The sequence below is a fragment of the Phyllobates terribilis genome, unplaced genomic scaffold (assembly GCF_046119375.1).
Source record: "Phyllobates terribilis strain yellow unplaced genomic scaffold, ASM4611937v1 Scaffold_9__5_contigs__length_417890890, whole genome shotgun sequence".
NCBI classification, from domain to species: Eukaryota; Metazoa; Chordata; class Amphibia; order Anura; family Dendrobatidae; genus Phyllobates; species Phyllobates terribilis.
Window position 1 is genome coordinate 164,718,814 of NW_027362769.1, and position 23,242 is coordinate 164,742,055.

At 45.1% G+C, this 23,242-nt stretch overlaps 1 protein-coding gene across 2 annotated transcripts in view; it reads left to right on the plus strand.

Moving 5' to 3' along the window:
- The window catches only part of DARS1 (aspartyl-tRNA synthetase 1), an 84,779-nt gene that overhangs the window by 8,638 nt on the left and 52,899 nt on the right, over window positions 1-23,242 (plus strand). Inside the window, exons 1-5 of one of the 2 annotated variants that reach the window (XM_073647257.1) lie at window positions 8,372-8,505; window positions 16,999-17,095; window positions 18,524-18,553; window positions 20,894-20,951; window positions 23,025-23,117. In XM_073647257.1, the coding sequence (XP_073503358.1) occupies window positions 8,387-8,505; window positions 16,999-17,095; window positions 18,524-18,553; window positions 20,894-20,951; window positions 23,025-23,117 (397 nt within the window). In that variant the 5' untranslated portion in view covers window positions 8,372-8,386. Of the gene's footprint in view, window positions 1-8,371; window positions 8,506-16,998; window positions 17,096-18,523; window positions 18,554-20,893; window positions 20,952-23,024; window positions 23,118-23,242 lie in introns of those variants that run through there. The other variant, XM_073647259.1, reaches the window with a different exon arrangement.

The window sequence follows — 23,242 nt, forward strand, 5'->3', positions numbered from 1 at the left end:
GCATTTTCCCCCGGTAAAGGTTAATTCAGACACGCCAGATTTACTGAAGATTTTATCTGAATATTTGCACTGGCGAAATCCACAGCGGATTACAGACCGTGTAAGAAAAGTACAAATCACATCTTCATGCTGCAAATGTGCATGTGATGCCCCTGGTCAGTTTTTCCCTGCAGTACTCTGGAGTGGCCAGTGATGGCGCTGTGCTCTTCAGCTCCGTACACTGTTTATATCTGGTCCCCACCAATCGGATATTGACGACTATCATCTATAAGTAGTGGAAAACCTCTTTACAGGCGATTGACACCTTTTAATGATTTTTACTTATGGTTACCTGAAGTTAATAAAATTGCACTAAAGTTTCATTCTTCATTCATTTTTGGACTTCCCCATTTTCAGATAAACAGGTTGCTTGCAGCTTGGCCCAAATTTCAGATTTTTCTCTTGTGGGAATTTCTTTCCCAGTAATATAGGCTGGATGTGAGCTACATGTATCCAGACTACTGCTGTCTTGATTAGCTTGTTTGTCAGCACAGCTTCTATCCTGCACTTATTTCCTCTCCTTGTGCGACCCTCTTTACATGCTGGAGCTCTCAACTTGGTAAAGGACTTACAAACACTCTGCGGGTGTAAAATCATAAACAACATTTAAAGGGAACCTGTTATTTGATTCATGCATGCCGACGAGAACGGGTGAGCTGTGACCATGATTCCACCAGGTAGCTCCATAGACCTGAATGGGGAGAGCCGTGAACCTGTGAGCCCATCTCTCCATTAATACATTGCTCAAAAAAATAAAGGGAACACTGAAATAACACATCCTAGATCTGAATGAATGAAATATTCTCATTAAATACTTTGTTCTGTACAAAGTTGAATGTGCTGACAACAAAATCACACAAAAATCATCAATGGAAATCAAATTTATTAACCAATGGAGGCCTGGATTTGGAGTCACCCCCAAAATTAAAGTGGAAAAACACACTACAGGCTGATCCAACTTTGATGTAATGTCCTTAAAACAAGTCACAATGAGTCTCAGTATTGTGTGTGGCCTCCACGTGCCTGTATGACCCCCCTACAACGCCTGGGCATGCTCCTGATGAGGCTCAGTATTGTGTGTGGCCTCCACGTGCCTGTATGACCTCCCTACAACGCCTGGGCATGCTCCTGATGAGGCTGAGTATTGTGTGTGGCCTCCACGTGCCTGTATGACCTCCCTACAACGCCTGGGCATGCTCCTGATGAGGCTCAGTATTGTGTGTGGCCTCCACGTGCCTGTATGACCTCCCTACACCGCCTGGGCATGCTCCTGATGAGGCTCAGTATTGTGTGTGGCCTCCACGTGCCTGTATGACCTCTCTACAACGCCTGGGCATGCTCCTGATGAGGCTCAGTATTGTGTGTGGCCTCCACGTGCCTGTATGACCTCCCTACAACGCCTGGGCATGCTCCTGATGAGGCTCAGTATTGTGTGTGGCCTCCACGTGCCTGTATGACCTCTCTACAACGCCTGGGCATGCTCCTGATGAGGCTGAGTATTGTGTGTGGCCTCCACGTGCCTGTATGACCTCCCTACAACGCCTGGGCATGCTCCTGATGAGGCTCAGTATTGTGTGTGGCCTCCACGTGCCTGTATGACCTCCCTACTACGCCTGGGCATGCTCCTGATGAGGCTGAGTATTGTGTGTGGCCTCCACGTGCCTGTATGACCTCCCTACAACGCCTGGGCATGCTCCTGATGAGGTTGCGGATGGTCTCCTGTGGAATATCCTCCCAGACCGGGACTAAAGCATCCGCCAACTCCTGGACAGTCTGTGGTGCAACGTGACGTTGGTGGATGGAGCGAGACATGATGTCCCAGATGTGCTCAATCGGATTCAGGTCTGGGGAACGAGCGGGCCAGTCCATAGCTTCAATGCCTTCATCTTACAGGAACTGCTGACACACTCCAGCCACATGAGGTCTGGCATTGTCCTGCATTAGGAGGAACCCAGGGCCAACCGCACCAGCATATGGTCTCACAAGGGGTCTGAGGATCTCATCTCGGTACCTAATGGCAGTCAGGCTACCTCTGGCGAGCACATGGAGGGCTGTGCGGCCCTCCAAAGAAATGCCACCCCACACCATTACTGACCCACTGCCAAACCGGTCATGCTGAAGGATGTTGCAGGCAGCAGATCGCTCTCCACGGCGTCTCCAGACTCTGTCACGTCTGTCACATGTGCTCAGTGTGAACCTGCTTTCATCTGTGAAGAGCACAGGGCACCAGTGGCGACTTTGCCAATCATGGTGTTCTGTGGCAAATGCAAAGCGTCCTGCACGGTGTTGGGCTGTGAGCACAACCCCCATCTGTGGACGTCGGGCCCTCATACCACCCTCATGGAGTCGGTTTCTAACCGTTTGTGCAGACACATGCACATTTGTGGCCTGCTGGAGGTCATTTTGCAGGGCTCTGGCAGTGTTCCTCCTTGCACAAAGGCAGAGGTAGCGGTCCTGCTGCTGGGTTGTTGCCCTCCTACGGCCCCCTCCATGTCTCCTGGTGTACTGGCCTGTCTCCTGGTAGCGCCTCCAGCCTCTGGACACTACGCTGACAGACACAGCAAACCTTCTTGCCACAGCTCGCATTGATGTGCCAGCCATCCTGGATGAGCTGCACTACCTGAACAACTTCTGTGGGTTGTAGAGTCCGTCTCATGCTACCACGAGTGTGAAAGCACAACCAACATTCAAAAGTGACCAAAACATCAGCCAGAAAGCATTGGTACAGAGATGTGGTCTGTGGTCCCCACCTGCAGAACCACTCCGTTATTGAGGGTGTCTTGATAATTGCCAATAATTTCCATCTATTGTCTATTCCATTTGCACAACAGCATGTGAAATTGATTGTCAATCAGTGTTGCTTCCTAAGTGGACAGTTTGATTTCACAGAAGTTTGATTTACTTGGAGTTATATTCTGTTTAAGTGTTCCCTTTATTTTTTGAGCAGTGTATTAACCCTGGATGCAGTGGCAGATGGAGGGACCACCTTTCTCACACTGGGTGGGCAGATATTCCCAGCATATCCTCTGCGTCTTCCATAAATAAATATCTATGGGTGGGAAATCCCTACTATTTCGGCACATCTGATGTATATTAATATCTTTTTAGGGGGTATGTGTTGCTTGGTTAATACCCCCATCATTTGGAGAGGCCTCTCGGGAACACCTTATATTTTGCCAAGAAATCCCAGCAGGGGCTTCCGAGATGAAACATCAGGGACATATTTTAGTGCTAATTGACTCTTAGATGATCCTTTATTATGGGACTGTGGATATAACTGTGGCCAGAGGATAGAAGAAGAAGAACAAGAGTCCTCCACGACGTACCAGCAAAGGGCAGCTGGAAATAACACCCGGCTCCCCTGCCCATTAGTCAGAAGCGGCCAATGTGCCCAGAAATGGCTGCGAGCCACATAAGTTTTGTGTAGTCTCATGGTCACTTCTGACTTCCACTCCTGGTTTGTCGTGGCCATGCGCTTGTGTGACTAATCCCCATGGAAACATCGCACAGAAATAGACCCCAATACACATTAGATCCCACTATTTTTTATGGCATCGGACAACCATCTAATGTGTATGGGCGGACAGACAATGTCAGTGAAGATAAGGATCGGGTATGTTGAATATTAACATGGCCAATCCTTTTTATCAGGGAGAGATGATCTCCGAGCCATGTGTATTGTGGGGTCCGTAGGAATAGCTATGTATAGTGTACGGCCAGCATTACTTACTGCAGGAGGCCGTGTCTGGTTTTTTTTTTTTTTTTTTTTTACTTATCCAGGTAACTACTCAATTTAATCATATATTTCCCAGAGGAATAAGAGAGGAACTCACAGTGCAAAAATTAAAGGGATATTCCCATCTCCAAGATCCTATCCCAATATGTAGTAGGTGTAATAATATTAGCAAATACCTCCAATTAGAAATGTAGTATAGTTATTCTGATTTGCTACGTCGCTTTCCTCATGTGCAGGGCATTGCAGTAACTTAGGTATCCATGGTTACGACCACTAACAGCTAACTAACTGTCACTCTATGAGTGGTCGTAACCATGGATACCTAAGCTACTGCAATGTCCTGCGCATGGGTTAAGCGACATAGCAAATCTGAAGAACTATACTACATTTCTAATTAGAAATATTTGCTAATATTTTTATTATACCTACTACATATTGGGATAGGATCTTGAAGATGGGAATACCCCTTTAATGACAAGATGCTCCAGAATTGTTTCACGCGTACAAGCATTTACTAAAGCTGACATGTCGAAAGATGAGACGGGTCCTCTTTTAATGTCTGCTATCAGAAAACCCATTGAAAGAAGATCTGTCATTTGCCATAAATGTAATTTTATTACCTGTTGTACAAGTCGCTTTTCTCCTGAACCCGGCGATGTTTTTCTTTTGTTTCTGCTCTTCTCCGTTCCTGAGATATGGCCCCTTTTTCCCCTGTATATAGATCTGGTTCTGCTAGCCAAGTGGGTGTGGTCCTGATGAATAGGACCACGCCCTTTTAGTAAAAGACCAGATTTATATACAAAGTAGAGGAGTCCATATCTCAGGGATGGAGAGGCGCAGAAACAAAAGAAAAACATCGCTGAATTCAGGAGAACAGCGGCATTTACACGGGGTAATACAATTACAGATTTATAGCAAGTGATGATCTCCTTTAAACATTTTCTGTTCTCTCCCGTTCCCCATATTTTTGGTACTGTAGACGTTCCCCGCTCATCTTACCATTGTCAGTTAATAGCAGCTTAACAAGAGCTAAAAAATTGGTAAATTATTTATTAAAATTCACGAGCAGTTTACGGTATGTAATCGGCGTGAAGGACAACGGCGTTTTATTATGGACGTCGCCACTGAATGGATTAAAAATACCGCCCAATTGTCTGGAGCTGAAGAGTCCCCGCAGATTGTGATGGTAATGGGATGTAAATGCGGCTCAGCCGAGGGGCTCCGGGATGTGCCCCCCGCCTTTGTTACACCACACATCAATCATCCCCGCACTGCCATTGTGCAGACGCTTACATTTAGCCTCACGACGCCCGCGAGACCCTCACTTAGAAATCACATTTATCTTCCGATAGCGCAGATTAATATGGCCGTCACTGGAAACCAGTCACATCTTACACTGGTTACATCCGATTCTGTTTTGTTTTCAGATACATTGTGAGGAAGCAGTTTCGTTACAATGTAGCAGGTGTTTAAAGGGGCACTAACCTTATAAGTCTATATCCAGTGAATGCAGCCTATTGTTGCCTGTTATCAGCCAAGTTTGACTTCAATGAGATGAGCGAAACCCCCGGCAGCGGGCACGGATGACCCACTTTGCTGAAGGATGATCTTTCTGAAAACGAACCGCTGTCCAGGATGTCAGGTCACGACGATAGACCGGGGGGCCGGATACATCACAGGGTCTACAACTGTTGTTTTTTTTCTAGGCCGCGACGGTCTGCACATGGACCCAACGATCTCTTCCGGTGCAAAAGTGAGCGGCATCAGATAACCCTTTTAAAGGGGTTGTCCACTTTAATCTTATTAAGAGTCAGAATGGCACAAATATCTAAAAGAAAGGATACTTAGCTCATCAATCGCACACCCGACACGTCCCGGGTCCCCAGTTTGCCTCTATATGCTGATCCCTCCCAACAGACTCCCAGCTTCATTGAGGCAGGTGACCATTGATGCCAGTAATCGGCCAAGCAGTCATTTCCTAAGTGGGAGAACTGGAAAAGAAACGGGAGCAGCGGGTGATCGGTGAGCGGAGTATCGCTTTTTTGGTTATTTTCCCCTTTTTACCTTTTCGGAGCTTCCATAGAAATGAATGGAGAGAACCGCTCACATGCCCTCCCCTTTTGCCCCTTTATTCCTAGTGTCGATACTGGAGATAGATGAGGGTCCCGGCGGTGACATCCTCATCTATTGGGCATTTATAGCATATCCGAGATGGGACTATTGCACCATACATTCTGTTATAACTGGACACAAGTCTGAATGGAGCCTTAGATCCTTACAAGTGTAAACACAAAAAAAAGTCCCATTTACAATCAGAAAGCAAAGATTTTGGGATAATAAAATGCACTAAATTAGCAAAGTGCAAATGATTAAGCGTTATTTATATGGGACCTGACAACCCCAATTTAGGAAGAGTAATGGGCGCACAAAGCCAAGCTGAAACAAAGCGAAGCCTCTCGTCTCCGATCTCCGCTTGCTTAGCGGAGCGGAGCCCACTTCATCATATTGCATCGGTCGCTGATCATACACCATTCTGGATTGAAATTCCCCCATGTATAAATCTAATCATAGAGCGATTGACACATTAGCGGCGGCCGAGGCCTCAGATGCCCGCCTCGCTCTCCGAGGAATTCCTCCGATCAGAAGTCAAGTGCAGATGGGGATTTTCTTAGCGTGCAGATGGCGCGCTGGTGACAGCCGAACGTAGAACTCCAATCAATTAAGCAATTTCCCCTCGTATAGAGCGTCAAGGAATCTACGGTAATCCCATAGAAAGCACCACGGCCTTGATGTCTCCTGGTAAAGCGGCGACCGCTGAGTGACGGGGAGACTCATTTCGAGTTCCGCACATTCCTCCTAGTCAATTCTCATCACTTTCCCCACAGCTGAGCCCCCCCGGCTTCCCATATGTGTCGTCTGCTTGTAGCCTTAATCTCGTAATTAAGGGCCAGCCTCTCCGCCATCATGACTGGCAGCCGCCATTGTCTTCTTGATGTCCTGAAGGTCAAAGAATCCGGTAAATATTCATTCGGCATAAAACAGATCCATGTGGAGCAGCCGGAGACGTAGATCGTTAAGTGGCTCCGCAAGGAGTGACTCCACCCAAGGTCAGATTGGTGGCTTGCAATTAGTCAGAGTGGAGCTAAAGCAATAATTGCACTTTTCTTTCCAAATTTTGTAAAAAATGTAAAAAATTGGATGCAAAGTGAAATTTGCAAAAAGTTTGCACACATGAAATCGCACATGATTTGGGTAGATTTTTTTTCAGCAGGGCTCTGCCATAAGCCAAAGTGAGGACAAAACCCAAAGGTTACCTATATAACGTAAACTCGTCTGCAGCCTAAGCAACCGTTCAGACTGGTAAAGTGCACGGCAGCGCTGGGTACTGCAAAGAGCGAAATCACGCTCCTTCACTGAGCCGCCGAGGATAGCGGGATCCCACTCTGCATGCCGGGATCCCACAACTCCAGAAGTTGGGGCTGACTTTAGCTCCAAAGTTGGGAAACATTAGGGGCACTTCTGACCGCTTTTGTTAATAGGTGATATTTAGAAAGAAAACTCTGCTCTGTAAATGCATGTATTTGGGGCTAAAAGTAATTTTTTGCAATTAGGTTTGGCCTTTACACTCTGTTTCCTTGCATATTGCTGACTGCAGAATGACTTAACTGAGAATCCAACAGTGAGCTCCTTCTGATGTGGAGTTTATAGCTCTTTACCTGTCTTTTTTTCTGAGGTCCTCTCACCTGATCTATGACCATATCAAAGTTCAGCTCTGATGAAGACAGATAAGAGTTAAAACCTCCCTATCTTACTGACGGATTCTCCGTTAGCTCATTCTGCAGGGAGCAATGTGCAGGGAAACAATAAGCTTGTAAGAGTCAAACTGAACAAATACAAGATACATGTATTTAAGTAGATAAATGAATACAAATTGTTGTCCATGTCCTTAAATTTAAATGTTGCAATTGTCACGAGTGATTCCAACAAAGGACTATTCATGTGATCACTTGTACAAAACCCTTTATGTTATTGCTGGAAGCACATGCCGAGGTTGCGCGAGGGGGAGACGTGCTGCCCGAGGAGGTTGCCCGAGGAGGGGGCGCGCTGCCCGAGGAGGTTGCGCGAGGAGGGGGCGCGCTGCCCGAGGAGGTTGCGCGAGGAGGGGGCGCGCTGCCCGAGGAGGTTGCGCGCTGTCGAGGTTGCACTAGGGAGGGGGCGTGCTGCAGGTTGGGCTTCTGGTTGTATACAGGGAGGCGCTTTTCTGTGTAAATTGCCACTTGTGTATTTTATGCAAAAACTTCCATAGGAAAATACTTTTTTCTCTGTTGCTACTGTAGGAAAAGCCTTTGTTCTGTTGGATTTGCGCTGAGCCCATCTGACGGACGTCTAGATCGGGATTCTGAAGGTTTCCTCGATGACTAATGTGTTTTGCCCGTCCAGCGCAGCACAATGGCCTGTGGCTAGCTCTGATTCACACTCCGGTGCCCAATGCCAGGCAGGTGCATGCACGAGTCGCACATAAATGTGTTTGCTGCGCGGTGACACCTGCTACTGTTATTGTGCTGCTTTCCTGGCTGCTGGGATTGTGGCTGGGCGCCTGTTCTCAGGATCATGTCCGCTCGTGCACAGCTTTGGTGTCTATACTTAGTGTTCCTGTGTGTAGGATCCTGGGCCGCGCGCGCTGCCACCACTGCCTTTCATCATCTCCCAAGTTTGTTTAGACAGATACTGTGAGTACAAGCGGGAGTCTATAAATGACCCATTGTAAGTGGGAGAAGGTAATTGTATGGCACTGGGCTAGATACAACCGTATTATAAGGATAGGCTATGGCGGCATTATTTATATGTACAGAACATATCGGGTATGGCACTGGGCTAGATACAACTGTATTATAAGGATAGGCTATGGCGGCATTATTTACAGAGCTTAATCTGTATGGCACTGTACTAAATTCAACCGTCTTCTAAGAATGGGCTATGGAGGCATTATTTATTATGTACAAGGCATGCCTGAAATGACACAGTCCTAAATACAACCGTATTATAAGGGCAGGCTATGGCGGCCTTATTTATTATATATAGACCATATCGGGGACTGGTATTATGTTAAATATAACTGTATTATAAGTACAATCTATGGCAGCATTATTTATTATGTACAGAGCATATCGTGTTTAGTACCATGCTAAATACAGCCGTATTATAAGTATATGCTGTGGTGGCATTATTTATTATGTACAGAGCATATTGTGTATGGCACTGTGCTAAATTACAGCTGTAATATAACAGTAGTGGCAGCATTATTTATTTTGTATTTGCCAGTGCAAAAACTATAGATGTGAATGTGTATAACGCCCTGTGATTGAAGAAAAGGTGTCCAGCGTCAGGCAGCTGCCGCACGAGTCACCCCATTAATGTGTTTGCTGCCCTGCGACACCTGTGAGGGTGATTGTGTTGTACTTCTGGCTGCTGCGAGTCACATAAATATATTGTGAGTAATAGGAAAAATAAATGACAAATAAAGTCTCCAGGAAACATCCAGTCAGTGAGAACCGGAGACCGAGACGTGACCAGAATCAGAGGAGGTAAAGCTGATACATGTCCATCCATCCATCCACATGACACGTCACACATATCTGATAGATGTGGGTTCTGTAATCGCTGCTATTCTAAGACCCTCCGTAGAAGGGAGGACATTGATGGTAGCGCTAGATGGGTTCCGTTATCACTATAGGGAGGGGCCGCGTCTGTCAGACACTTAAGGTACCGTCTCACATAACGACGCACCAGCGATCCCGACAACGATGTGACCTGGCCGGTATCGCTGGTGCGTCGCTAAGTGATCGCTGGTGAGCAGTCAAAAAGGCAGGCTCACCAGCGATCAGGGGAGCAGCGACATCGTGGAAAGAATCTTTCCACGATGTCCTGCTCCTGGTTACCAGCCTGCTGAAGCAGGAGCAGGCTGGTAACCATGATAAACAGCGGGTTACTAGGGGCACACGCGCACTTAGTAACCTGCTGTTTATCATGGTTACCACTCTGCTACGGTGAGCGGGAGGTTTAAGCCCCCGTCTCACATAGCGAGATCGCTGCTGTGTCACGGTTTTGGTGACGCAACAGCGACCTCACCAGCGATGTCGCTATGTGTGACACTTTGCAGCGATCAGGCCCCTGCTGTGAGGTCACTGATCGCTGCAAAGTGTCCTGGACCATTTTTTGGTCCTTGCCCTCCCGCTGGTCAGCACACATCGCTGTGTGTGATCAGCGGGAGCAGCGATCAGGCTGGTAACCATGGTAAACATCGGGTTACTAGGGGCACACGCGCACTTGCCCGCTGTTTATCATGGTTACCACTCTGCTACATGAGCTGTAACCTCCCGCTCACCGTAGCAGAGTGGTAACCATGATAAACAGCGGGTTACTAAGTGTGCATGTGCGCCTAGTAACCCGCTGTTTACCAGCCTGCTCCTGTTTCAGCAGGCTGGTAACCCAGAGCAGGACATTGTGGAAAGATTCTTTCCATAATGTCGCTGCTCCCCTGATCGCTGGTGAGCCTGCCTGTTTGACAGCTCACCAGCGATCACTTAGCGACGCACCAGCGATACCGGCCGGGTCACATCGTTGTAGGGATCGCTGGTGTGTCGTTATGTGAGACGGTACCTTTAGGACACAACCTGTGGACATGTACGAGGCCCCTCAGCTTGTTCATGTTGACTTTGTGGATAAAGGTGTGTGGCTTTATTTCCTCCCCCGCTGCACAGATGTTACCCGTCATTTATGTCCTGTGGTGAGTTTGTTGGAGCCGTCATGGCTGGAGCATTGAAGACACTAATATCACAAGGGATGGATCAAACAACAATACAGAGAAAGACCCCAATGAATTGGCCACAAAGAACGGGTGTCATGTAGCTCAATCTGCTCCTGGTCTACGACTTCCCTCCTGTCAGTCTAGACTGCGTCGGTTATTAGCAAGAAATACTGAGCCTGTGTGCTACACATGCCCACCATGCTCCTCCACCATGATGCCTCCACCCCATGAAGCTTCCCCCGCCCTGATCTACCCCCCCGCCTTGATCTACCCCCCCGCCCTGATCAATCCCCCCGCCATGATCAATCCCCCCGCCATGATCAATCCCCCCGCCATGATCAATCCCCCCGCCATGATCAATCCCCCCGCCATGATCTACCCCCCGCCATGATCGATCATCTCCCATCAGAACTTTCCTATATTTAGACATTTATTATGACACATATAATAGGATGCGCCAGTCATTCGCTGTCTAGTCTGGAATAATTAAGGTCAGGGGTCCCCATTTTTGTCTATTCACTGGTGGGCACATCTAGACAGAGAATGAATGGAGATGGGGCCTGACATGTGCACAGCAGTCTCCATTTTGAGTAACTTTACAGTGGCATGTAAAAGCTTGGACACCCCTGATGAAAATTACTATTATTGTGACCAGTTAAACAAGTTGAAGATGAAATGATCTCTAAAAGGCCTAAAGTTAAAGATGACACATTTCCTTTGTATGTTCGGCAAACAAAAATAAATAAATAAATAAATATATATATATATATATATATATATATATATATATATATATGTATGTGTGTCTGTATGTATGTGTATATATATATATATATATATATATATATATATATATACAGTGTGTGTGTGTATATATATATATATATAATATGTATGTGAATATATATGTGTATGTAATAATAATATTTTATTTTTTTTCATTTTAAAAATTACAAAAAGGAAAATGGGCTGATGCAAAAGTTTGGGCCCCCTGCATGGTTAGCACCTAGTAGCGCCCCCTTTTGCAAGTATCGCAGCTTGTAAACGCTTTTTCTAGCAGACAAGAGTCTTTCAATTCTTGTGTGATTGATTTTCATTCATTCTTCCTTGGAGAATTCCTCCAGTTCTGTGAGATTCCTGGGTCGTCTTGCATGTTCTGCTATTTTGAGGTCTCGCCACAGATCTTCAATGATGTTCAGATCAGGGGACTGTGAGGGCCATTGTAAAACCTTCAGCTTGCTCCTTTTGAGGTCGTCTGTTGTGGATTTTGACGTGTGTTTAGGATCATTATCCACTTGTAGAAGCCATCCTCTTTTCAATTTCCGCTTTATTACACATGGTGTTATGTTTGCATCAAGAATTTGTTGAAGTTTCATCCAATCCATTCTTCCCTCTACCTGTGAAATGTTTCTGTGCCATTGGCTGCAACACAACCCCAAAGCATGATTGATTCTCCCCCCATGCTTAATGGTTGGCGAGATGTTCTTTTCCTGAAATTCTGTGCCCTTTTTTCTCCACACATACCTTTTTGATCATTGTGGCGATAGAGGTCTATTTTAACCTCATTGGTCCACAGGACTTGTTTTCAACATGCATCAGGCTTGTTTAGATGTTCTTTTGCACTTCTGAGGCTGAATTTTATGGTGAGGACGCAGGAGAGGTTTTCTTCTGATGACTCTTCCATGAAGGCCATATTTGTGCAGGTGTCTCTGAACAGTAGAACAATGTACCCCAACTCCAGAGTCTGCTAAATCTTTCTGAAGGTCTTTTGCAGTTAAGCGGGGGTTCTGATTTGCCTCTCTAGCAATCCTACGAGCAGCTCTCACTGAAATTTAGCTTGGTCTTCCAGACCTTATCTTGACCTCCACTGTTCCTGTTAACAGCCATTTCTTAATTACATTTTGAACTGAGGAAAAGGCGACTTGAAAACGCTTTGCTATCTTCTTATAGCCTTCTCCTGCTTGTGGCCTCCACCATTTTCAGAGTGCTCGGCAGCTGCTTAGAAGAACCCATGACTGCTGTGTTTTGGCACAAGGTTAGAGGAGGCTGAGTTTTTGTAAAGCTGTGAAATTTGCATCACTGGCTTTTCCTAATGATGATAGTGAACAAGACATAACCCTACCCGGCGAATTAAAGTCTGAACCTTGGTCAAAGTTATCTGAGCACACAAATCTCCAAGGGTGCCCAAACTTTTGTATCGGCTCATTTTCCTTTTTGTAATTTTTAAAATGTAAAAAATGACAATATCTATCTATCTATCTATCTATCTAATATACAAAGGAAATGTGTAATCTTATACAAAGTGACTGCACAAGCAGAATAGTGAGTGCAGCTCTGGTGTATAATACAGGATGTAACTCAGGATCAGTACAGGATCAGTAATGTAATGTATGTACACAGTGACTGCATCAGCAGAATAGTGAGTGCAGCTCTGGAGTATAATACAGGATGTAACTCAGGATCAGTACAGGATCAGTAATGTATGTACACAGTGACTGCACCAGCAGAATAGTGAGTGCAGCTCTGGGGTATAATACAGGATGTAACTCAGGATCAGTACAGGATCAGTAATGTAATGTATGTACACAGTGACTGCACCAGCAGAATAGTGAGTGCAGCTCTGGAGTATAATACAGGAGGTAACTCAGGATCAGTACAGGATCAGTAATGTATGTACACAGTGACTGCACCAGCAGAATAGTGAGTGCAGCTCTGGGGTATAATACAGGATGTAACTCAGGATCAGTACAGGATCAGTAATGTAATGTATGTACACAGTGACTGCATCAGCAGAATAGTGAGTGCAGCTCTGGAGTATAATACAAGATGTAACTCAGGGTCAGTAATGTAATGTATGTACATAGTGACTGCACCAGCAGAATAGTGAGTGCAGCTCTGGAGTATAATACAGGATGTAACTCAGGATCAGTACAGGATCAGTAATGTATGTACACAGTGACTGCACCAGCAGAATAGTGAGTGCAGCTCTGGGGTATAATACAGGATGTAACTCAGGATCAGTACAGGATCAGTAATGTAATGTATGTACACAGTGACTGCACCCGCAGAATAGTGAGTGCTGCTCTGGGGAATAATATAGGAGGTAACTCAGGATCAGTACAGGATCAGTAATGTAATGTATGTACACAGTGACTGCACCAGCAGAATAGTGAGTGCAGCTCTGGAGTATAATACAGGATGTAACTCAGGATCAGTAATGTAATGTATGTACACAGTGACTGCACCAGCAGAATAGTGAGTGCAGCTCTGGGGTATAATACAGGATGTAACTCAGGATCAGTACAGGATCAGTAATGTAATGTATGTACACAGTGACTGCACCAGCAGAATAGTGAGTGCAGCTCTGGAGTATAATACAGGATGTAACTCAGGATCAGTAATGTAATGTATGTATACAGTGACTGCACCAGCAGAATAGTGAGTGCAGCTCTGGGGTATAATACAGGATGTAACTCAGGATCAGTACAGGATCAGTAATGTAATGTATGTACACAGTGACTGCACCAGCAGAATAGTGAGTGCAGCTCTGGAGTATAATACAGGATGTAACTCAGGATCAGTAATGTAATGTATGTACACAGGGACTGCACCAGCAGAATAGTGAGTGCAGCTCTGGAGTATAATACAGGATGTAACTCAGGATCAGTAATGTAATGTATGTATACAGTGACTGCACCAGCAGAATAGTGAGTGCAGCTCTGGGGTATAATACAGGATGTAACTCAGGATCAGTACAGGATCAGTAATGTAATGTATGTACACAGTGACTGCACCCGCAGAATAGTGAGTGCTGCTCTGGGGAATAATATAGGAGGTAACTCAGGATCAGTACAGGATCAGTAATGTAATGTATGTACACAGTGACTGCACCAGCAGAATAGTGAGTGCAGCTCTGGAGTATAATACAGGATGTAACTCAGGATCAGTACAGGATCAGTAATGTAATGTATGTACACAGTGACTGCACCAGCAGAATGGTGAGTGCTGCTCAGGGGAATAATATAGGAGGTAACTCAGGATCAGTACAGGATCAGTAATGTAATGTATGTACACAGTGACTGCACCAGCAGAATAGTGAGTGCAGCTCTGGAGTATAATACAGGATGTACAGTTGTGGCCAAAAGTATTGGCGCCCCTGCAATTCTGTCAGATAATACTCAGTTTCTTCCTGAAAATAATTGCAATCACAAATTCTTTGGTATTATTATCTTCATTTAATTTGTCTTCAATGAAAAAACACAAAAAGAATTGTCCTAAAACCAAATTGGATATAATTCCACACCAAACCTAAAAAGGGGGTGGACAAAAGTATTGGCACTGTTTGAAAAATCATGTGATGCTTCTCTAATTCGTGTAATTAACAGCACCTGTAACTTACCTGTGGCACCTAACAGGTGTTGGCAATAACTAAATCACACTTGTAGCCAGTTAACATGGATTAAAGTTGACTCAACCTCTGTCCTGTGTCCTTGTGTGTACCACATTGAGCATGGAGAAAAGAAAGAAGACCAAAGAACTGTCTGAGGACTTGAGAAACCAAATTGTGAGGAAGCATGAGCAATCTCAAGGCTACAAGTCCATCTCCAAAGACCTGAATGTTCCTGTGTCTTCCGTGCGCAGTGTCATCAAGAAGCTTAAAGCCCATGGCACTGTGGCTAACCTCCCTAGATGTGGACGGAAAAGAAAAATTGACGAGAGATATCAACGCAAGATTGTGCGGATGGTGGATAAAGAACCTCGACTAACATCCAAACAAGTTCAAGCTGCCCTGCCGTCCGAGGGTACAACAGTGTCAACCCGTACTATCCGTCGGCGTCTGAATGAAAAGGGACTGTATGGTAGGATACCCAGGAAGACCCCACTTCTTACCCCGAGACATAAAAAAGCCTGGCTGGAGTTTGCCAAAACTTACCTGAGAAAGCCTAAAACGTTTTGGAAGAATGTTCTCTGGTCAGATGAGACAAAAGTAGAGCTTTTTGGGAAAAAGCATCAACATAGAGTGTACAGGAAAAAAAAAGAGGCATTCAAAGAAAAGAACACGGTCCCTACAGTCAAACATGGCGGAGGTTCCCTGATGTTTTGGGGTTGCTTTGCTGCCTCTGGCACTGGACTGCTTGACCGTGTGCATGGCATTATGAAGTCTGAAGACTACCAACAAATTTTGCAGCATAATGTAGGACCCAGTGTGAGAAAGCTGGGTCTCCCTCAGAGGTCATTGGTCTTCCAGCAGGACAATGACCCAAAACACACTTCCAAAAGCACTATAAAATGGTTTTAGAGAAAGCACTGGAGACTTCTAAGGTGGCCAGCAATGAGTCCAGACCTGAATCCCATAGAACACCTGTGGAGAGATCTCAAAATGGCAGTTTGGAGAAGGCACCCTTCAAATATCAGGGACCTGGAGCAGTTTGCCAAAGAAGAATGGTCTACAATTCCAGCAGAGCATTGTAAGAAACTCATTGATGGCTACGGGAAGCGGTTGTTCGCAGTTATTTTGGCTAAAGGTTGTGCTACCAAGTATTAGGCTGAGGGTGCCAATACTTTTGTCTGGCCCATTTTTGGAGTTTTGTGTGAAATGATCAATGATTTGATTTTTGCTTCATTCTCTTTTGTGTTTTTTTCCTTGCAAGCAAATTAAATGAAGATAATAAGACCAAAGAATTTGTGATTGCAATCATTTTCAGGAAGAAACTGAGTATTATCTGACAGAATTGCAGGGGTGCCAATACTTTTGGCCACCACTGTAACTCAGGATCAGTACAGAATAATTAATGTAATGTATGTACATAGTGAGTGCAGCTCTGGAGTATAATACAGCATGTAACTCAGGATCAGTAAAGTAATGTATGTACAAAGTGACAGAATAGCAGAATAGTGAGTGCAGCTCTGAGGTATAATACTATATCGGCCTAGTGGAATTAGAGTTAGGATTCTGCTGACAGGTTTATTTCAGCCCCTGCCCCTAAATCATAGATTGTGTCACATTAGGGTCACAGTCATACGGGTTGGCATGAGACACGGCCATTGTCAGCGTCCTAATTGGAAGAGGATACTTCTTCGTTTTGTGTTTGCAATACTCGTTAAAAGAAATCTCCCATTATTATTTCCAAGCTTTTGCTTCCCTAGAAATTTCCTGTTTTTATTTTCTGGAAGAGAGAAAAAAAAAACAGTTTGAATGAATGGAGAGAAACCGAACAAATCCTTCCACCAAACAAAGGACTTGCGCTCCCTTCCCCCTGCTCAGCCCCGATACTATGAATGGCTCCGGGGTTCCCACTGACTGAAAAACTTCCTATAGGAAGTGGAATAAATAGCAGATGGAAGCGGCGCGGTGGCCTTGTCATATCACCCTGCACGCCGGCATCACTCTCTATTCTCGCTTTGTGCTTTGCAGTGCGGCCGAGGACCAGGCGCAGTCCAAGAAAGCGCAGAAGAAACAACAGAAGGAAGCCGAGAAGGCAGCAAAGAAAGCTGAGAAGCAAGCCAAGCTGGTCAGTCCTTACACAAACACCCTGACAAAACAATGGTGCACACAATAAACAACCACCGTATCCCCCCATCGTCATATACAGTATAGTCCTGGTGAAAGGTGTCGTGTGGAGCACATTGGTCACCGCCGCCCCTCTGATGGACCAGATCTATGGAGATCAGTGCAGAAAAACCCATATAAAGAGCATCGCTACAATGCATCTAAAATAATCTGCAACCGTTTTGTGTCTGCAGCTCCTATCCAGACCAATGTGAATGTGTCTCTATGGTAACAGACTACAAACTCACGATATGTAGTCTGATGCTGCAGTCCAGTTTTGGAAACGGCCAGAGGAAATGATAGATTTATAAAGTAATGAAAAGTTTTAAAACTTTCTAGTGCACTCTGTACTTCAGCACTTCAACAATTTAAAGGGGTTTAAAGTGCTGCATAGAAATAAGAAAAAGAACATACTCGCCTATAGGTACCCTGCTGCTTCTCCATCCCACTGGCCATATACCTCATCAGTTTCCTCTCCTTCTCTTCTGCATGTGGCTGCTGCAGCCAAACAGTGTCCCCCGCGATTGGCTGCAGCTGTCAAGCGCCGACCACACCGCGAAAGATAGGAGACAATGAGGAGCAGGGCCTCTGGACAGAGAAGTAGCAGGGGATCGATAGACGAGTACATGCATTTTTTTTTATTCTTTTCCCACACTGGAACTTCATGTAAACTTTCAGAAAGGGACGTAAAACCCCTTTAAGATCTCTGCTTGCTGTCGTTAAATGAAGAAAAAAAAATTCTACACCTTCTAATAGCAATGTTGCCCCCCCCCAGTTTTCAGCTCTGTGACTGTAGTTAGATTTAAGGCACCACCCCAGCCTTATTAAAGGCCCCCATGGCGGTCCTGTTAGATGGCCTTTTAGACTGTACCTGGAGAAACGCATTAAAATACATGTACATATTCCAAAAATAATAACAATTGGAATAAAATAAAAATGTTTTAAAAGTTCTCTAATCGAAAAAAAAAAGTATCAAAATGATAAAAAAATATATTTTTTGTTAGATGCAAAAGAAAAATCTATAATAAAGGGGGAAAAACTGTGAAGAAGCTGAAGCCCCAAATCACTGCTGATGGCGTCTTCATTGACTGGGGGTCTTAGTGTTCAGACCTACCACCCCACCCCCCCGATCGTAAAGTGACGGTATATTCTATCGATACGCCATTTCTCTATCAGATAGTAATACCCCGTTATCTGTTCCCTTATTCATGTATTATGTATAATAATTTATCATAAAAAAATACAGAATTTAAAGTTTTGTACATTGGGAAGGAATGGCTTCTATGTCAAATATTATTTTAAATATATTGGTGGAATAAAAACCGTAAACAACGTTTGTTTCCAGCATCTTTTCTATCATTGATTTTGTTTTTTTTTCTGATTACTTCAGGCCTCAGAGCAGCAAGCGGATGAAGGAGAGGTAAGAGGCGATGTGTCAGCTGCTCCGGGGAGGTGTTTATTGCACCTTCAATTGTGGTTATCACAGGGGGCAGGTGTCACTGCAGATCCTGTTATCATAATAGAATAAATGCTTATTGTTATTATCACAGTTATTGTGTTATCACAAAGACATGTGCTGGATCCCTGCAGCAATTCACACAACCTCTGTCTATAAGGCCTTATCAAGGTATACAGACATCAGAGAGGGGGGTCGTATTATACTCCAGAGCTGCACTCACTATTCTGCTGGTGGAGTCACTGTGTACATACATTACATTACTGACCCTGAGTTACATCCTGTATTATACTCCAAAGCTGTGCTCACTATTCTGCTGGTGCAGTCACTGTGTACATACATTACATTACTGACCCTGAGTTACATTCTGTATTATACTCCAGAGCTGCACTCCTATTCTGCTGGTGGAGTCACTGTGTACATACATTACATTACAGACCCTGAATTACATCCTGTATTATACTCCAGAGCTGCACTCACTATTCTGCTGGTGCAGTCACTGTGTACATACATTACATTACATTACTGGCCCTGAGTTACATTCTGTATTATACTCCAGAGCTGCACTCACTATTCTGCTGGTGCAGTCACTGTGTACATACATTACTTATCCTGAGTTACATCGTGTATTATACACCAGAGCTGCACTCACTATTCTGCTGGTGCAGTCACTGTGTACATACATTACATTACTGATCCTGAGTTACATCCTGTAATATACTCCAGAGCTGCGCTCACTATTCTGCTGGTGCAGTGACTGTGTACACACATTACATCACTGACCCTGTACTGATCCTGAGTTACATCCTGTATTATACTCCAGAGCTGCACTCACTATTCTGCTGGTGCAGTGACTGTGTACACACATTACATCACTGATCCTGAGTTACATCCTGTATTATACTCCAGAGCTGCACTCACTATTCTGCTGGTGCAGTCACTGTGTGCATACATTACTGATCCTGAGTTACATCCTGTATTATACTCCAGAGCTGCACTCACTATTCTGCTGGTGGAGTCACTGTGTACATACATTACATTACTGACCCTGAGTTACATTCTGTATTATACTCCAGAGCTGCACTCACTATTCTGCTGGTGCAGTCACTGTGTACATACATTACATTACTGATCCTGAGTTACATCCTGTATTATACTGCAGAGCTGCACTCACTATTCTGCTGGTGGAGTCAGTGTGTACATACATTACATCACTGATCCTGAGTTACATCCTGTATTATACGCCAGAGCTGCACTCACTATTCTGCTGGTGCAGTCACTGTGTACATACATTACATTACTGACCCTGAGTTACATTCTGTATTATACTCCAGAGCTGCACTCACTATTCTGCTGGTGCAGTCAATGTGTACATACATTACATTACGGATCCTGAGTTACATCCTGTATTATACTGCAGAGCTGCATTCACTATTCTGCTGGTGCAGTCACTATGTACATACATTACATTACTGATCCTGAGTTACATCCTGTATTATACCCCAGAGCTGCACTCCCTATTCTGCTGGTGCAGTCACTGTGTACATACATTACATTACTGATCCTGAGTTACATCCTGTATTATACTCCAGAGCTGCACTCACTATTCTGCTGGTGCAGTCACTGTGTACATACATTACATTACTGATACTGAGTTACATTCTGTATTATACTCCAGAGCTGCACTCACTATTCTGCTGGTGCAGTCACTGTGTACATACATTACATTACTGATCCTGTACTGATCCTGAGTTACATCCTGTATTATACTCCAGAGCTGCACTCACTATTCTGCTGGTGCAGTCACTGTGTACATACATTACATTACTGATCCTGAGTTACATCCTGTATTATACTCCAGAGCTGCACTCACTATTCTGCTGGTGCAGTCACTGTGTACATACATTACATTACTGATCCTGAGTTACATCCTGTATTATACCCCAGAGCTGCACTCACTATTCTGCTGGTGGAGGATTCGGCATAGTGGTAGTAGTCCCCGGTGTCAGTTTGGTTCCAGCTGTGGCAGGATTTGCAGTCTGATCTTTGGCAGCAGCAGTGGAAGAACCTGTCTTGTAGAGGATGAGGAGCCTCCAAGTCAGCGGTCTTGGCCATGTTTCTCTTCCCCCCCCTCTCAGGATAATTTTGGAGCGGTCGTGTCACAATATGAACAATGTATTAATGACGGATTGTTGGCAGCGGTCGCTCATGGTGACTGTGCTGCTCAGTTTTCTGGGTTTTTGTAGTTTTTTATGTCCTCTCTGTGTCAGTTACTTGTGTATTTTATATTTTCTCTGTTTACAGGACTTTGCCAAGGACAGATATGGCGTTTCTGCAATGATCCAGTCTCAAGACAAACCAGGTGCGTCCGTTCAATATCCAGGTGCCGCTCCGTCTCCATCTTTACACCTGATAAGCCGTGACGTTGCAAGGCACAAACTCCCACGTGATGTGTTGCCTCCAATTGTAGGATGCCCACAAATAATGCAATCTTCTAAGAGAAGCAGCCCGCAGCACTTTCCGCAGCCTGAGACCAGCAGGGCATTCTGGGAGTTGTAGTTTCACAGCCGCTGGATCCCTGCATAGAGCGACATTGCATGCAATAGCAAAAAATATAGCCGTGCCGTTTAAAGGGGTCTCATGTTAGTAAATGGTTAAGACTGCAAAGTGTGAAAACAAGCAACTTTGCGATGTACCTAAGACTGCAAAGTGTGAAAACAAGCAACTTTGCGATGTACCTCTTGTTAAAAAGGTTCTCAAGAACGGAGGGATTTTGTAACTTAATACTTTCCTTTTCGTTGCCTTGATTACCGGCCACCTCTGCAGTGACTGGTATCAGGCAAGGAGCGCACGCTTGCAAGCTGTTTTCAGTACAGATTGAGAGCGCTGCTCTGAAGATAGTTTGATCACCAGTTTCAGACAGGTTTCCTGTCCCTGGTCTCCCCCAATGCTGTAAAGGCAAAGCTGTCTGTGCTAGGAGCATGGGAGAGCGCACAGCTTGGGCCAGCATGTCTGCCATGCTGGTGGTCCAAGCTGTCAATCATCAGAAGCTCATTGCCACCGGCAAACAGAAAGCTCCGGAGGCAAAGGAGCCCTGCGCTCCTAAAGAGCAGACTTAAGACAATCCCTTTAATGTGCAGTCATATGATTAACACACGCGGTTAGACAGCATGGAGCCCTTGCCTTAAAGGAGTCGTCCAAGGTTAGAATACCTTAGTTGCTTACTTTCAGAAACAGCGCCACTGCTGACCATGGTTGTGTCTGGTGTTGCTACTTGGCTCCATTGAAGTGAATGAAGCTGAGCTGTAATACCACACATGGCTCATACTCAGGGGTGGTGCTGTTTCTGAAAGAAAGCAGCTATGTTTTTCCAATCTTGAAGTTATCCTCTATCCTCAGGATAGGCTGTAACTTGCTGATCTCTGCAGGTCTCTGAACCCTGAGAATGGAGCTCAGTAGCCCCGTCCTGACCTCTGCTCCATTCATTGTCTATGGAAACATCCGAGCGCTGCACTTGGCAGTCCTATAGACAATGAATGGAGCAGAGGCTGCACATGCAGAGCTCCGATCCTTTCAGGGCAGACCTGCAGAGCCTAGATGTTGGGTTCATTGGCGGTCCCAGCGGTCAGACCCCCAGTGATCAGCAAGTTTATCCCTTATCCTGAGAATAGGGGACAACATGTTATTTTGGGACTAACCTCTTTAAGGCATTGTAAATGCGAGTATGCACTTTTTTTCGGTGATATTTGAGCAGGATTCCTCGCACCGCCCTGAGGTCATTGTGCTCGGGTTATAGCACAGATTGGCTGCGTCTGGTCCCGTCTCCCTATAAATTCCCGGCTCTGGGGATGTTACTTCATAATTAGATTTTGCATGTTGGAATCTGTTATTTGCGATTCATAACGGAAAATGTTAATAATGGGAAGTCGACCGTTAATGCAGAAAGATTAAACCTGCAAATAATTGAATCGCCTTTTATTAGTAACAGCCAGGAGCTATGCGGGGAATTCCAGGCGCCGCTCTCCGCCGGCGCAGCCAGGATTAATTACTGTGCGTGTCCCCGCAGGAAGCCACGTTCTTCGATGGGTCTCACCTGTGCAGGTGAATGGGGAGACAGAGCAGTCCTGCTTCACAGAGGGGCCACAGAGTATCACATGCAGAGGTTAAAGGGGAAAAGTGGACCCCAAACGCTTATCATTATACTTATTGTTTCTGTGCATCTCATTGGGGCAAATCATTGCAAAAAAGAAAGTTCTTTCGCTGCAAAAAAAAGCCCAATATTTCATGTAATCTTTGCCAACCTTTCCCCTTCTCTGTACAGTTTTCCTTAGTGGTTTGCAGACAGGGGCTTGCGTTGCATCGGGTGAAGCTGAGTCAGCACCTGGAGATAAAAAACCTATGACAGCCATGATTTCTCTTTCTTTTTATCGTCCAGAGAGGGTCCTCATGAGAGTGAAAGACCTGACGCTGCAGAAAGCGGATGAAACCGTCTGGGTCCGTGCCAGGGTCCACACCAGCAGAGCAAAGGGTAAGTGCTCGTGTGGCTCCTCTACATGGAGTGAATTGCATCAGTCTGATCTTTCCATATGGTATACTGGAAGGGTCATTGTCTCGTTATACTGGAAGGGTCACTGTCTCGTTACACTGGAAGGG